Source organism: Thrips palmi, unplaced genomic scaffold, assembly GCF_012932325.1.
Source record: "Thrips palmi isolate BJ-2018 unplaced genomic scaffold, TpBJ-2018v1 HiC_scaffold_12, whole genome shotgun sequence".
Classification (NCBI taxonomy): Eukaryota; Metazoa; Arthropoda; class Insecta; order Thysanoptera; family Thripidae; genus Thrips; species Thrips palmi.
The window spans coordinates 3,156,343-3,173,697 of record NW_023144623.1 but is presented as its reverse complement, the minus strand read 5'-3'; the positions used below and the strand labels follow the sequence as shown (position 1 = coordinate 3,173,697).

The 17,355-nt window shown below is 45.4% G+C and overlaps 1 protein-coding gene across 1 annotated transcript; it reads left to right on the top strand.

The window, feature by feature from the left end:
- The first annotated feature begins 2,967 nt into the window (after positions 1-2,967).
- On the top strand, positions 2,968-16,881 carry LOC117640444 (low-density lipoprotein receptor-like). The gene is made up of 6 exons (XM_034376947.1): positions 2,968-3,145; positions 4,336-4,476; positions 5,513-5,727; positions 8,606-8,795; positions 8,927-9,067; positions 16,790-16,881. The coding sequence occupies exons 1-6, from the start codon at positions 3,079-3,081 to the stop codon at positions 16,879-16,881; spliced, it is 846 nt and encodes a 281-aa protein (XP_034232838.1). The 5' UTR covers positions 2,968-3,078.
- The last annotated feature ends 474 nt before the right edge of the window (positions 16,882-17,355 follow it).

Genomic DNA, 17,355 nt, shown 5'->3' with positions numbered 1-17,355 from the left:
CCCTTTTCGTTGACGAGTCGAGCTTTGCTATGGAAACAGTGATTTTGACGGCAATTTTCTCAAAATTTATCGCTAAGATTTCAATTATATTCCAGAATTGAAATCACGTCTCAGAATTCTACCAGTCTGCAAAATCTCATCAAAATCGTACAGAGAGGTTTCGACTTACATAAGGGGCCACGCGATCTAATCCCAGCGAGGCTGAATCCTGGGGGATACTATAAGGCTACTTCGTGCCTAAAAATCTTCTCCCAGATTTGGGTGATTGAGTGAGAATTACCTCGCCCAGAATTTGGTACTCATCAAAACCATCACTCACACTGTTCTTCCGGAGGCTCCTCACCACCCCCTTTTCGGTCATTATGACCTCCGCCTGTTCCCTTCTGGAGTTCATGGGCACACAAGGAAAGATTTTGGGAAAACTTTTGGGAACTTTTGGGAAACTAAATTTGGTAACAATGGATTGGAAAATAGGGACCGTGAAAGCGGGTAATTTGGACCACAGTGGGAATGTGGACCAGCCCCGACATTCTTCTCTGCGATCGGTGCTGCCGCCTAGCGGAGGACTCGAAAACCGTTTCTGGCACTAACAACCGAACTTGCATGCACCGTGGCTCAAATAATGCCAATGAGACGGTGCTCCAAGACTTACAGTGAGATATCAGCTCGATTTACAGCAAATTTTAAGAAACTTATTTTTTGGCGTTTTTTGAATTTCAATGACTAACTTCAGTTGTGGAGCGTCAACTACCGTAAGCCGGGGTATTATGAGACAATTTTGGGGTAATATGAGACGGAGTTTGGTTTGCGTAAGATTCGCTCTGAGCTCGCTTTTCGGCCACAAAAAGAGCCACTGCTCTAAAAAATTAATTACTCTTTGTTGGAACCATTTTTAGCCGTGAAGTTTGACAGGGATAACGAGGGGTCCTATTCAAAAGATCTTATCTGCGCGTTCCCCCCAAGACAATCTTATCTTAAACGCAGGCGAATTCCACTCAGTTTGGTCATTTAATACAGCTACAAATCAATATCATTTGTGATAAAATTCACTGAAATGTGGAGATGACAGATAAAAGAAACCAAAAGTACATGTAAAAATCTATTCCGCTTACTCTCGTACGTGTCCCAACTGGTCAAACTGGGTGAAATCCGCCTGCGTTTAAGATAAGATTGTCTTGGGGGGAACGCGCAGATAAGATCTTTTGAATAGGACCCCTCGATAAGTCATCAAATGCCACGAGCATCATAATTCTAACGATAAAAATCATGCGTCTCATATTACCCCGAAATTGTCTCATATTACCCCTGTCTACGGTGCGAATAATGCTGCCGTTTCTGGTATTTGTTCTTGTTCCCTCATGTTTTGAGACTACGTCTGTCGAAACTTTGCATCTCAGAATCGACTTGTTGATGACTTATGAGGTAAAAAGTGAAAAATTGTAACGTTACAGGGTAATTTGGACCACGTTGAATAGCAGATACTGTGAAAAGTTTTAAGTGTATTGTCTTCGAAATCGAAATTTAAACTTGTTTAGATTGATTGCGTTTCACGGTTTTTAATAGATACGGCACAGAAGCTGTTTTAATGTCAGATTCCACAGTGTTTCACTTTTATCAAAAATCCCTATTTTGATGGCGCAGGAGCTCCTATCGCGAGATTCAAGTGAGGCACTCATTACCAACACACTCAAAAAAGCGTTTTTAAGTTTTTGAAGCCAATTGGAAACCCGAATCACCCTTCGTAGCTGAAAAATTCCAGGGGTGGTCCATATTACCCCACACTAGGCGGTAATACGGACCACTCTTTGCACAGCTGTTACTCTGCAAAGAAGCAGGCTAATAACATGCCGTTTGGGCCAAAACACGCGGGAAGGATGGTATATTATATATTATAATTGACAAGACTGCAGCAGTTTTCAGTAATTCTAAATTGACGTCGAAAAGTGGTCCATATTACCAACAACTACGGGACTTTAATTTTGGGAAGGAGTGCCTTGGGAAAATGTTTTTTGGAAAGCCAATATTTGGGAATTTATTTTTGGGGAAAATGGGCGGGAACGCTTAGAGCGAATCTTACGTTGACCAAACTCCGTCTCATATTACCCCGAAATTGTCTCATAGTATTGCCCCGGCTTACGGTAAAACAAAAGAAAATTTCTGGATTGATCCAAAAAAAAACCATTTTCAGTATAGTCCCTTCTTAAGTCCTGTACCATTTACACCCTTCCCAAGGTCATAAAACGATTGACGCCCTTGAAGGGCGTAAAAGAGGATGCCCCAAACACTGAAAAGTCAAAGGACGGAATTCATTCCATCCTGGGGGAAAGAAACAAAGTCTCGCCATTCTGTGGCGAGAAACTCAAGTCTCACCATTTTTTTGGCGAGAAACGAAAGTCTCACCATTTTTTGGGGCGAGAAACAAAAGTCTCACCATTTTTTTGGCGAGAAACAAATGTCTCGCCAAAATCAACATTTTTCGACATCATCCTACGCTTGGCCTAACATTGATTAGCATTTCCAAGTGTGTAGGACATTGGTCAACGCACAGTTGTGTACTTCTCCTACACTGTCTTGGCTCTGATTACCTCACGGCGCTCAGATGGATCATCCCAGCGGTCGGCAGCCTTCCCGGTTCCAGCCGGGTCCCTGTTGTTGGTGCGAGTCGCGGCGCAGGTAGCAGATCCCAAACAGCGCTTCGTCGCTCTCTCACACTTGTGCGGGACGCGCCATGAGGGCAAAAGAGACAGAGCGACTGCTCGGGGTCAGCCTGCTGTGCCCCCCCCCCTCTCCTCTCGCTCCGATACGGTGACGCGCGAGCCTGGGAGTCCCAGGCGGCAGACTCCGAGAGACACTCCGAGAGTCGTCTTCGTCGTTCTGTCTCTCTCGCACCCATGGGCGGCGCCCTGTGAGTGCGAGGGAGACAGCCCGAGTCAGGGTGCGGGGCCGTCGTGCTTGCACACGCTGGATTCCTCAGTCTCGGTCTTGCCGCCGGCCGGTTGGGAGGAGCTTGTCCCGTGGCAAAGTTTTCCGCGCATCGCCTCGCCACTCGCAGCGAGCCTCAGCCACGCCGGCACGGCCATGGAGCTGGCCATCGCCGTGAGGCTGTACCTGGCCCTGGCCCTGTGCGGACCAGTGCTCAGCGCAGGTCAGAAAGCTCGCCGCTTCACTCCCAAGACACTGCAGAGCCAGTGGTGAGTTTGATTGCCACAAATTTGGCGAGCCGTTTTGAATGCCAAAATTTGGCAAGCTTTGGTCGCCAATCTTCAGAAGCTTGCCAAATTTTGGCAAGCTGGGGAGTATTTCCGGCCCAAGCTTGCCAATTGTTGGCATTCAAAACGGCTTGCCAAATTTGTGGCAAGTAAACTTACCACTGGGCATTGCAGTGGAACCTATATCGAACTTTTTCTTCGTAGTACTAACAAGAAGCGTATTATTATGACAGCACAGTGAAGGTAGTACCCTATGGTGAAGGGTTCTCAGTAACTTATGATGAGTTTCTTCTATTACGAACAAATTTCTCTGTTTTATGATGGATTTGTTTCGTAAAGTACTGAGAATTAGCTTGGTATTATGACTGCACGGCATTTCTCAGGAGGAAGTTTGGAACTATTCACGCGACAAAAAAAAAACCGCGGGTCCCGCTTATCCAAGGAACTCCCAGGAAATTGCATTCCACTTCGTTACTAGATAGTTTGTAACGCTGAAAATATACTTCGTAAGGTTTTGATTCTGTATTCCTACGCTCTGAGCGTCATGCCTGTGGTTGCGATAAGTTCGATCTCAGTTTTATCGCACATGCCGACTATTGCTCTTTGAACTTTCAGCATGAATCTTCTGTCTCCGTCGCACGTAATTCAACGCGGCAGCGCAGAAACGAAGGCCATTGCCTCGGTGTTTACAATGCACCGTTTGATGTTAGTGTACACTGCAAATCGAGAAAACCTGCGGCCGAAACGCACAAATTAAAGAATTGGTGACTTTGCCATATTTTTCTCCCTTTCGAACTCAAAATGGCACTATTAAGTCTGAACATTTGAGGGGGCCGGACAAAATACCCCACTGCCGGTGCGACAAAACGTGGCTCACACTTGTAAGCGCGAGGAGACACTAAATGTTGTGAGACTGTCCCACACTTGGATTTGCAGTCTAGACGAGGGGCTACGCACGCAGAGCCTCGGCGGTAGTATTGCAAAATTAGTGATCAGTTTTGATAAATTTTCAATCAAAATCGTCGGTTTTTATGGCAATAAAAGAAAAGGAGAGGAGACCAATACACGCCATCTGCGATATTGCGTTGGTAGCACAAGGATGCAAACGGTTACGTTTCTTTTGCAGGCAACAGGTGCCCCTATCAAGATGGATTCAAAAAGTTCCGGTGCGACAACGGCGAGTGCACCCCCGCGTCGTGGGTGTGCAACGGGGTGGTCGACGGCTGCAAGGACGGCAGCGATGAGAAAGCGTCCAAGTGTGACAGTGGTGCGTGGGAACAGGCGCAATGTCGAAAACGTCCCATGTGCGATGAAAACGGCGCAAGCGTGATACGAAGATGTAGCTTTCACTCTACTCTACAAATCAAAGAGTGTACATGGTACGCTCTAACTGGAGCATGCTTGCAAGCACGCTCTAACTAGCGCATGCCTGCCAAGCATGCACTAACTAGTGCATACATGCCATGTACACGCTTCCTGATGCAGAAAACTCCCTATCCCTTATGGAGTAAACGTCTGCTTCAGTTAGCGTGTACATGGCATGTATGCACTAGTTAGTGCATGCTTGGCAGGCATGCGCTAGCTAGAGCGTGCTTGCAGGCATGCTCCAGCTAGAGCATACTATGTACACTCTTTGATTTGTAGAGTAAGTTTCTATGTAGCTTTTTGGGGCCCAAGCTTTGCGTAAAATTATGCATGCGTTTTGAAATGCACGAATTTTGTGCGTAACTAAGCACGACAGTGTGCGTTGTTGCGCACGAATTAGAGCGTTTCGCGCGTGTGCTCAATTTTGCGGAAATGCTATGCACCAAAAGACTGCTGCACGTTGTAATTTGGTGTGTTTCTTCATAGTATTACGAAGGTGCTTGTTTTGTTTTCATGGCCGTTTTTTGACATCAGCTCCTCCTGGCTGGGTTGTCAAAAAATGGCGGTCAGCTAATGACAGTAAAAATAAAATAAAGAAGGAAAAGACTCACATTCTGGAAAAATTTGCTACTGTCACAAAATTTCAATGTAGATTTTTGACTATAAGTTTTGTATAAAATTCTGCATACGTTTAAAAATTCATGAATTTGTGCGCTTCATGCGCACGCCCAATTTTATGCAAAGGCTATGGGCCAAAAATATACGTAGCGTGATGCTTGCGCCTAATTCACTGCTAAGGTGGGTCAATTTCATGGCGAATTAGTGAATCAAAGTAAGCGGAACGATTGAGATAAAAATCTGAAACTTTCATGCGCGACAGTTAACAGAACGCAGTATGTACCTGCTTTGAATTGAACCCCCGTTGCCCTTTCGTTCAGTCCCGTCGACGAAACTGTCCGTCGGCCAGAGGGTGACCGTGCGCGTGCACTACAAGGAGGAGTTCGGCCCCGTCGAGTTCCACCTGTGCGACGGCGGCCAATGCAGCAGGCTGTGGGTGCCTGGCGCCGTGCCGGGCGGACAGCTCACGTTCAGTGCCTTGACAAGGTGCAACGCGCGAGGCCGCTACTGCACCGGCGGCAACTACAACAGCGGGGTGAGTGGGCGGACCAAGGTCAAGAAGTACGCACCAAATGTTATGTACCTTTATTGTCCATGACTATGGCCATTTGCACATACGCAAGCTGTGTACAATTTCATAAGTAAATTAGGGACCAAATTTCCATATTCTGTTTCAATATTTGTAAAATTATACCTAATCATAACTGTGCATATCTTTCGTATGAACAAATATGGCCATGGGTACACGGACAAAAAGTACATAAGAATTTAGTGTGTACCGTAGACAGGGGTAATATGAGACAATTTCGGGGTAATATGAGACGCATGATTTTTATCGTTAGAATTATGATGCTCGTGGCATTTGATGACTTATCCCTGTCAAACTTCACGGCTAAAAATGGTTCCAACAAAGAGTAACTAGGGGTACGCGCCGTTTAGTCTGGGCGCGTAGTGTGGCTGAGCGATGCGAATTGACATAGTTTGTGCACTTTGGACTTTGCTTGAGTAGACGAAATGTGCAATGATGGGCTCATATTGAGTGAACTTTAGACCAGGGGCACAAGTGGAAGTGATTTTCGTTATCAGAACACCAAAAACTGCTGGGATCAAAGTCAAACTCAATATAAAAATTTTGGTCCAAAATTGGTCAAAATTCGGTTAAATGTGAGTCTGGGAAAAGTTTGGAGGTCATTTTTGAGTTCAGCACACCAAAATCTGCAGGAAACCATATAAAACTCGACTTGAAAATTTTGGTCCAAAATGACCTAATTTGGGATGAAAATATAAGTCTGAAGTCGAAATGGGAGTGATTTTCGTTATCAGCACACCAACAACTGCTGGGATCAACGTCAAACTCGATTTAAAAAATTTGCTCCAAAATTGGTCCAAATTCGGGTAAGTGTGAGTCTGAGAAAATTTTGGAAGTCATTTTTAAGTTCAGCACATCAAAAACTGCAGGAAACAATATAAACCTTGACTTGAAATTTTTGGTCCAAAATGACCTAATCTGGGATGAAATTATAGGTCTGGTGTTAAAAGTTTGGGTCAGGGAACAATTTAGATGTCAATATTGAGGTCAGCGCACTGAAAACTACAGCGAAACACACAAATCTCAACTTGGAAAGTTTGGCCCAAAATTGCGTAGCTCTAGATGAAAATGTAGGATTGGCATTGAAATAAATGAAGTTTTTGTGACTAGTACACTGAAAACTGCATACAATACTTTAGACTAAATTTCTTTCTGTACATTGTTCCTATTTGTCTTCATGAAGCACCCTCTGTCGTCACCAATTCCCTGATGCCACACCAATGCGAATCCCTCAGTCGAGTAACATTCAATTGCCAGCATTGAATCGCTTAATTGGCTACTTGTATGCTTGGGTCACTATTCGATATCTTTTTTTCCTAACTAATGAATTCACAATTTTATAAGTAATATTTAAGAAACATTTTGCCATTCTTTCATTGTGAACCAGTGAATAAAACAATATTGATTGGAACATGTTATCACAGTTAATATTAAGAGAGTCGCAGTTTAGGGTAGGCTGATCTGAACCAGTTAACGGGGACCAATTATTGTCAAATCCAGTGATTCGTCACATAGAGTCCAATGCCAAGGCTACCCAAAACTTAATGAACCGACATAATTTCTCTTACTCATGTAAACAATACTGAGTAGTACCAGTTATATTAACTTCGGTGATGTTAAAAGAATCGTCTCATTAAATCGAATCACTAATTCACTCACCGCTCAAAACCTGAGTCGTCTCTTTGAACCCAATATCAATTAAAACTCAATACACACAAGCATACATTGATTCTATTAATAAACACATGTTAGTACTTTTGCACTCTTGTCAGCTTGCAGTTTTGAAAAAGAATGTATTTCTCGAGTCCAAACTAAGTATGCCTGCTAATTTCAACACAAGTTATTTATGCATTTCCCTGATTTCCTCTAGTATGAAAATTTAAAAAAGAGGATGACACTATAGAAAATGAAATATGTAGATGCCCACAATACAAAAGGTGAAAATAAAAACATTCTTTTTACAATGCTCTGTCAAAGTGCACTGACCTGAAGAAGATTCCCCTCTAACGGGGGAGAGGGGCGAGGGGAACGAAAGACGTAAATCATTTGCACTTCCATTCTCCATATTTCGCTGTGTTGATACTCCAAAAGGGTTTTAATCATTCTAGAATGTTGAAAAACTATGGCCGATCTCATTTCCAAACCCTTCTGCTCGTTATTTTGTTTTATTTGCTTATTTGCTTCTGTCCCGTATTTGAGAGCCGCTGCCGCAGGTATGAGAAATTGGTGAGTGCTGAGTGCTGCCAACCTACCCATGCTAATAACCTGATTCAAAAATATGTTTTGAATATTTCAAACGATACTAAACAACGATTTGAAACAAACTCGTGTTGGGGGGTACTAAGGCGACGTTAAATACGAAATCTTGAAACTATAGCCACTGTAGTTGCTGAGAATCGTTGGTGAGTACAAACAGACTCACAGACAGACAGACAGACGCACGACCAGTCACTTTTCAGCGCGCCCAAACACGGCAAGGGCTTCGCTATCGCTCAGCCAAATTAATTTTTTAGAGCAGTGGCTCTTTTTGTGGCCGAAAAGCGAGGTCAGAGCGAATCTTACGCAAACCAAACTCCGTCTCATATTACCCCAAAATTGTCTCATAATACCCCGGCTTACGGTAGGTCAAGGTTGTAGAAAGATCAAGGTTGTAGAAAGATCAAGCTTGTAGAAAGATCAAGCTTGTAGAAAGATGAAGCTTGTAGGAAGATCAAGGTTGGAGAAAGATCAAGGTTGTAGAAAAATCAATGTCACTCACAATGTAGGAACGTCAAGGTCACAAAATAAAATGACACAGGTCATCTTAACAAAGTTTCTGGTGCAGGCGCGGCCGGCGGAGCACTTCCGCAGCGGCTACCTGGTGTTCGAGGCGGAGCGGCGCGCGGGCCAGCTCGCAGTGTGGCTGCAGGGCCACCCCGACAAGGTGGCCACGCTGCCCGCGCCCTCGGCCAGCAGCGACACGCTCAACGTGCGGCCGGACCACTGGAACAACGACATGCCCGCCGCTTTCATCAGTAAGTTGCTGGGCTCGGATGGTAACACTCTGTAAAAATTTATTTCAAATGCTACGCATTAAAAAAAACTTTCAAAGTAATTGCCTGTGACTGTGCACACCTGATAACTGATGCACGGATGCTGTCGACAGATGACACCTGCGACTACGAGGACGGGTTCAAGAAGTACCGCTGCAACAGCGGCGAGTGCACCCCCGCCTCCTGGGTGTGCAACGGCGACGTGGACGGCTGCAGTGATGGCAGCGACGAGATTGCGGCCATGTGCGACAAAGGTAGGGGGCACGCTCGCCTTGGGCCTCGCTGGCGGAACACGGGCTTAAAGGTTGTGCTAGAACACTGAAAATTTGTTGTCACTTTATGACAAAATCGTGGATGATATTTTCATCACTTTCAAATGATGACGGTCTCATCACAAGTTGATGACATTTTCATCAAAGATCCTATATTTATTGCATGCATGGGCGTGACAACAATGTCATCGATTCTTTTGATGACTTTCTAGTAAGGAAAATTAGCCTTGAAATTGTCACCAAGTGACGAGTCAAATATTCAGTGAACAGCATTCTAAAAATATGTTTTCATCCCACAAATTTGTGCTATGCTTTTGCATCGCACGTAAAGTGCTAGGCCTTCCCATGCGTTAGCCTAGGGCATTTTTTGGCATTTCACCATTACACGCTAGGGCCAGTGCGGGGAAAAACTGGACAGGGTAAGAACTGAACACTCCACATTGTAATTCAAACGCCGTATACACAGGCTAAACAACTATCGTGGCATGAGCCGCTGATGCCACTCTGTTAGGAATTAGCTCCGAAGTTTTATGGAGAAAAACTCTGTTATCACGTTCATGGAGACTCCGTTTTGTTTCCATCTTTTTTCGGAGAGATTTTCTCAGGGCTTAAACAAATCTTCTTTGGAGCATTACTTGGATCCTGATGACAGGCAAAATGCAAGTCTTTTCTCAGATATGTTCAAGAGGGCTTCGCCGAAGAATTCTTTCGTCTGAAATGGCCCAAGAAGGGACCATCTTCTCGATGGGCCCTAAGAACAAGATCCGATCTGGCAGGTCCGTGTGGAAAAGATCCGATCTGGCGGGTCCGCGCGGAAAACGTCCGATCTCAAAAGTGCGTGCGGAAAGCGTCCGAACTCGATTCCAGCGCCCCGTGACACATTTGGGGATCGAGCAAATCTGAGCAAGTGTCGAGGGACATCCGCGCAAATCCGAGCAAGTACCGAGCAAGTCCCGAGCAAGTGCCGAGCAAGTGCCGAGCAAATGCCGAGCAAATGCCGAGCAAGTCCCGAGCAAGTCCCGAGCAAGTCCCGAGCAAGTCCCGAGCAAGTCCCGAGCAAAAGGTCCCACCGAGCAACGCAGCCGAGCAACGGCCCCAATCCTTACAAAAAGGCCTTCCCTGGCTCAGAAAACAGTCCGAAATGTATCAACCCATACATTTTTGGAAAGGGGAGATCATGGGGAAGATTACTAAGCATGTGGCTTTGCTCATTTCTTCAATCCATTTGCCGAAACAGGCTTTGAAACTGGCGGAACATGAACTACAGCAAAGTGTGCCTTGTGTGCAACACGCCCGCACCCGTGACTGGCGGGACGGCCCGCCCCGCAGGCGCGCGCACGGCCACCGCTGTGACATAGACGCCTTGCCTCGCAGTGGCTAGGCCAGCGGTTCTGGGGTCGCGAAAAAATTTCGAGGGGTCGCGGCGAGGTGGCTGTGGTCGCCTGGGGTCGCGGTGGTTTCCCGGCTAGCCCACACGCCGAGCACTGGCGTGAACAACTTTGCGGCAATACTGCTCCAAAACTAAGACAGATAATCGCACGCCGTAACAAAGGCATGCTAAAGGAAGGTCCAAAGACCAATTGCTCTATGAGGGAGAGGGAGGACGAAATACCGCCTCAAATCAGACGCAGTGACTGCTTGAATGCCGCAAAGTTGATCAAAACGGTCACAAATGTCTGTGAAAAATCGTGTTTTGGGCCGACTTTAAGCATCTACTGCGGCTGATCCGAGGTGGTATTTCGTCCTCCCTCAACGGGCAATTGGTCTTTGAACCTGTCTTTTGCATGCCTTTGTTACGGAGTGCGATTATCTGCCTTAGTTTGAAAGCAGTATAGCCGCAAAATTGATCAAAACGGTCACAAATGTCTGAAAAATCGTTTTTTGATCAACTTTGCGGCAATACTGCTCCCAAACTAAGGCAGATAATCGCTTTCCCTAACAAAGGCATGCAAAAGAAAGGTTTAAAGACCAATTGCATGTTGAGGGAGGACGAAATACCGCATCGGATCAGACGCAGTAGATGCTTAAAGTCGGCCCAAAACAAAATTTTTCACAGAAATTTGTGACCGTTTTGATCAACTTTGCGGCAGTACTGCTCCCAAACTAAGGCAGATAATCGCTTTCCGTAACAAAGTCACGCAAAAGGAAGGTCCAAAGACCAATTGCCCGTTGAGGAAGGACGAAATACCGCTTCGGATCAGACGCAGTAGATGCTTAAAGTCGGCCAAAAACACGATTTTTCACAGACATTTGTAGCCGTTTTGATCAACTTTGAGACAACACTGCTTCCAAACTAAGCCGGATTATCGCACTTTGTATCAAAGGCATGCTTAAGGAGGGGTCGCGTGGGGTCGCGAAATTTTTCCTGGGGGTCGCGGAAATTTTTGGCTACAAATTTGAGGTCGCGAACCGAAAAAGGTTGTTGGGAACCGCTGGGCTAGGCAACCCAGCACCGTCGCTCTGCCTCCGGGGTGCGAGAGAGACAGCGACGAAAGTATTCTTCGGAATCGCTTGCAGCCTGCCCGCCCTTGCAGCTCGAGTGCGACGGCTTTCGTCGCTCTGTCTCTCTCGCACTCTTAGGCAACGCCCTTTGACTGCGAGAGAGTCATTTCGATTTTGTCACACCATCTCCACACTCCAGTCAATGATCCCTCATTGATTATTGCACCGTGACTTTGTTTCAGAAATAAAGACTTGTGTCTCTTGTCTCCACTTCCAGTGTAGGCCACAGGAAACCACCAGCACCTGGACACTAACTTAACAAGTCTACGCTGTTTGACCACATCACAGTTGCCATTCTGAATTCTCGGGGAAAGGTCTATCTATGGTATTTTCAATCTAATCTTTTCTTATTAAAATTATTTGTGTAAGTAAATGCTCTCTGTTGTTCCTTTTGATGTTATATGCATGGTTATGCCATTCCTGGAATTATATTTCAAATAAGAACTAGGGTGGATGTAGTTGTGATTAATAAACACTCAACCTTGTAAGAAATCTACCCCAGTTCTTATTTGAAATATAATTCCAGGAATGGCATAACCATGCATATGACGTCAAAAGGAACAACAGAGAGCATTTAAGTACGCAAATAATTTTAATAAGAAAGGATTGAATTGAACGGACCATAGATAGACCTTTCCCCGAGAATTCAGAATGGCAACTGTGATGTGGTCAAACAGCGTAGACTTGTTGGCTGAGCGATAGCGAAGCCTGTTACTCCATTGGGGTTGAAAAGTTTTTCCTGTCTGTCTGTCTGTCCGTCTGTCTGTGTGTCCGCACTACTCCTCCTGAACGGCTCGGCCGATCTCGGTGAGATTTTGCACACTTTTTGGGCATGTCCTTGGCTGGGCACACGCAAAATTTCACTATCCTAGCTCAACTGGTTCAGTTTTTATAGCCGAAAAACACCTAAAAAACGGCGAAAAATCGAGTTTTCTGCAGGCAGATCACTTCTGTCTTGTAGAAGGGGGTCTGGGGGGCGCCAGCATGCACCAAGTTAGAGGTAACCGATGATGGACAAGCCATTGCCTGCCGAAGGCAGGCTAGCGCCGCAGGCCAAGGTAGGTACGCCAGGCGCGGATTGGAGGAACAGGCAGCGAGACATCGCGAAGCCTATTACGACAAGACGCGGTCTGGCGTAAACCTACCTTGTTAAGTTAGTTAGTGTCCAGGTGCTGGTGGTTTCCTGTGGCCTACACTGGAAGTGGAGACAAGAGACACAAGTCTTCATTTCTGAAACAAAGAAAACAAACTGAAACAAAGTCACGGTGCAATGATCAATGAGGGATCATTGACGACTGGAGTGTGGACATAGTGTGACAGAATCGAAATGACTCTCTCGCAGTCAAAGGGCGTTGCCTAAGAGTGCGAGAGAGACAGGGCGACGAAAGCCGGAGGCAGAGAGGAGTCGGAGGCAGAGCGACGAAGGAGGGGTGGTGGCGCGTGCTGGGTTGCCTAGCCGCTGCGAGGCAAGGCGTCTATGTCACAGCGGTGGCCGTGCGCGCGCCTGCGGGGCGGGCCGTCCCGCCAGTCACGGGTGCGGGCGTGTTGCACACAAGGCACACTTTGCTGTTGTTCATGTTCCGCCAGTTTCAAAGCCTGTTTCGGCAAATGGATTGAGGAAATGAGCAAAGCCACATGCTTAGTCATCTGCCTCATGATCTCCCCTTTCGAAAAATGTATGGGTTGATACATTTCGGACTGTTTTCTGAGCCAGGGAAGGCCTTTTTGTAAGGATTGGCGCCGTTGCTCGGCTGCGTTGCTCGGTGGGACCTTTTGCTCGGGACTTGCTCGGGACTTGCTCGGATGTCCCTCGACACTTGCTCAGATTTGCTCGATCCCCAAATGTGTCACGGGGCCATTCTGAGACATTGCCAATACAAATTTCAGGACTCCAGGACAAATCGGCCTTTGACTTAACGAAAATTCTCAAAGGACAGTGATTTAATACGGGCATTAGGGAATATTTTAAGACCTTACATGAGCCAAACCAGATGATAACAAGGTAGGTTTACGCCAGACCGCGTCTTGTCGTAACAGGCTTCGCGATGTCTCGCTGCCTGTTCCTCCAATCCGCGCCTGGCGTACCTACCTTGGCCTGCGGCGCTAGCCTGCCTTCGGCAGGCAATGGCTTGTCCGTCGTCGTTTACTTCTAACTTGTTTCTTTCTAGACCCCCCTCCCTTCTAGATAGAGTTGCTTCGTCTACAGATGACACGATCTTCACCCTTGGAACTTTTTAACTTGTTGGGGCTGGGTGGCTCCCCCCCCCCCTTGACCCTCCTTTCTTCAAGACAGAAGTAATCTGCCTGCGGAAAACTCGTTTTTTCGCCTTTTTTTATGTGTTTTTCGGCAATTAAAACTGAACCAGTTGAGCTAGGATGGTGAAATTTCGCGTGTGACGAGCCAAGGACGTACCTAAAAAAGTGTGCAAAATCTCACCGAGATCGGCCGAGCCGTTCAGGAGGAGTAGTGCGGACACACACACAGACAGACAGACGGACAGACAGACAGACAGGAAAAACTCTTCAACTGAGTAACGGGCTTCGCTATCGCTCAGCCAATTAGTTAAAAAGATGCTTCATCAAGACTATAGTGAAAGCCAACGACTTTCTTGGTCTCAAAATGGGTGTTAAAATAACTGTTTCTGTTCTGATATTATTGAATGATGCCATTTAAAGGCCAAAGAGTCCAAGTGAGAAAAATGAAACAGTTACCAGTAGGAACCATGTAGCTATAAGAGCAGAGTTCTTGCCTACACTCGTGTGTTGGAAACTAGGAGAATAAAATGAATCTTTGGTTGTGCTAGGCCTTTTAGTGTACACACATTTTTATTTTCTTTTAACAATGACATAATATGTGTTTTTTATTAAGGGGGAGGCTGGTCATTTTCCGTCAAAAAAACAGATTTTCGGTTTTGAGATTTTTGAATTCTTTGCATCAAGCCCTTTAATTATGTGGCTGATTGGTTTCGAATTTCGAAACCGTTCGGTCAGAGGACAACATTTTGTAAACTATTTTCCACAGGTTAGGTTAGACCGTTCAAACTTTAGAGCCATTTTACTCAATTGCGATATTTTGGGCCTTGCGCGCACGATTTAGGCCAAACCATTTCACGTATTGACTTGAAATTTTTTCTGGTGTTCCACCTAAACAAGATCCATAAATTGAACCTCTAGTTTCCAAATTGAACAACTGCAAGTGGTTTTTATCAACTTTTAAAAGCTCAAATTTTGTATACTTTTAAATATTTTTGTGAAATGTAAAATAACAATAGTTAGAAACCAGATATGTAAAACCTAGAGGTTCAATCTATAAAGCCAAGTGTCTAGTTTCAGGGGAAACAAACGGATTTGGAAAAAGTTGCCGGATAGCTTCAAAACCTTGCGCGCAGTGAATTTATGTCTTTTTGCAAGGTATTTTTGATATGCCTTCAGAACCTGGTTAAAGTGGCCCAAAATAAATAACTTTTTTTACAAAATGTTCTTAAAAGTGTGATCTTTCCATTGGAAAACCCCTCATTCCTTCAAAACAATCAGGAAAAAAATATATGTTTTTAAATTTAACCAAAATTTTAGTGTTACTGGCGAGCCTCCCCCCTTAAACAATCACATAACCATTGACTACTACAAGGTAGGTTTACGCCAGACCGCGTCTTGTCGTAACAGGCCTCGCGATGTCTCGCTGCCTGTTCCTCCAATCCGCGCCTGGCGTACCTACCTTGGCCTGCGGCGCTAGCCTGCCTTCGGCAGGCAATGGCTTGTCCGTCGTCGTTTACTTCTAACTTGTTTCTTTCTAGACCCCCCTCCATCGTAGATAGAGTTGCTTCGTCTACAGATAACACGATCTTGACCCTTGGAACTTTTTAACTTGTTGGGGCTCTGACCCTCCTTTCTTCAAGACAGAAGTAATCTGCCTGCGGAAAACTCGTTTTTTCGCCGTTTTTATGTGTTTTTCGGCAATTAAAACTGAACCAGTTGAGCTGGGATGGTGAAATTTCGCGTGTGACGAGCCAAGGACGTACCCAAAAAGTGTGCAAAATCTCACCGAGATCGGCCGAGCCGTTCAGGAGGAGTAGTGCGGACACACACACAGACAGACAGGAAAAACTCTTCAACCCCAATGGGGACATTCCATGTGAAGTCAACCAGGCCTTAGCCACCATGGGCTCCGATCCGGTTCTCGTTTTCAGGGTTTGTTACCCCTATGGTCCCATGAAATAATCGGTACTTGGTTTGGGGTCCGGCCCCCCAGAGGCTGGGCTATGGCCAATTTACTTTTTTGCTAAATATTGGAATAACGCAACTTTGGAGGGCAATATCTCGGCAACCATTGGTCGTAGGTCAAATCCGAGACCAGATTTGGAAAGAGGATGAAAAACTGAATCTTTTTTGTCATTGAAGTTTTTATGTCCAAAAACGTTTTATAACTTTAAAACTTTAGTGAAGTTTTCAAATTAGCGCCATTTCCTACATCCTTAACCGATTTTGACCATTCTGGGCTTAAAAGATAGCTTAAACCCTTCCCTAAACGAAAATGTTGACCAAAAAATGTGTTCGGCTTCGTTCCCGAGAACGAGCCATTTTCGTGAACCCCTGCAACCACGTATTTCACCAAATTGTAGTGACGGCCATGTCCCAATGGAGTAACAGGCTTCGCTATCGCTCAGCCAAAAAATACCCCTACATTACATGCCCTCCTAGCTGCATCTGTTGCCGAGATCCTCCTCGACCCCATGTAGACCATGATGCACCTGCAGCAGCGCCCCCGGGGCTCGGATCGGATTTGCTGCCACCGGGCGGTTCTTAGGGTCACCCAAGGAGGGTGCATACCAAATTTGGTCAAGATCGGACCACGGGAAGTCCTCGGACGAACGGACGGACGCACGCACAGCAGGGATCATACTATATGCCCGTCCCTCCGTCATTTTTTTTACAAAAAAATAAACGGGACGGGCCAAAAACTAAAAATCGTTAAAACAAGTTACAGAAGCAATTTATAAATATTGCTAAGTGGTACTCATTCTTTGCCTTCAGGTGACACATATGTAATCTCCATATTTCAGTCAATATAAGGGGTAAATCATTTCACTGATGTCTTATGAATACTTGATGGTTTTGGTAACAACACTGTTAGAAAAAATCTGAAAATTCAGACCACTTTTGTCAGACTTGGTGGTCTGAATCTATTTTTCAGACTTGTTTCAGACTGCTTGTCTGAAAATTTAGCCTTCCGGTATGAAAATTGCGACCTGATCGTCTCAGAACTTGAATTCAGACCAGCGCAGTCTGAAAATTGAGATGATTAAGTCTGAAAATTCAGACCAACCCAAGATTTCGTTTGCCCGCTAGATGGCGCGCATGTTGTAGAACATACCTACTTCTGTTTTAAAGGCTTCTAATGTGAAAATATATTAGGTGAAAAGTTCCAAATTGACAAGACTTCATCGGCCATATGAGAACCATTTTCTGCGGCAAGATTTATCTCCGTAATATGGGTGGGAGTTGAACAATCCACATTTTAATTTACCTCTCGCGGGTGGCTCCGTGTCGCCACTTCCTTGGGTGCCACAGGCCGGCCTCCCGAGAGGCAGGGAAAAGTCCAGAGGATCTTCTCCCTCAACACAATTCTTACTCTATGTTGTCCTCTCTGGAGGTTCACACACACCTGAGATTCTGCCTATGTCATATTTATCATGTCACGAACCTTTCAGTTGACAATTTCCATACGGGACTGAATTTTCAGACCACCAAACTCTTAAATGTAAGACTCT

Coding starts and splice junctions, on each gene's coding strand:
- LOC117640444 (XM_034376947.1), top strand. CDS start 3,079: ATGGAGCTGGCCATCGCCGTGAGGCTGTACCTGGCCCTGGCCCTGTGC. Junction 4,477..5,512: donor AGCGTCCAAGTGTGACAGTG/GTGCGTGGGAAC, acceptor CCTTTCGTTCAG/TCCCGTCGACGAAACTGTCC. Junction 5,728..8,605: donor GCGGCAACTACAACAGCGGG/GTGAGTGGGCGG, acceptor TTTCTGGTGCAG/GCGCGGCCGGCGGAGCACTT.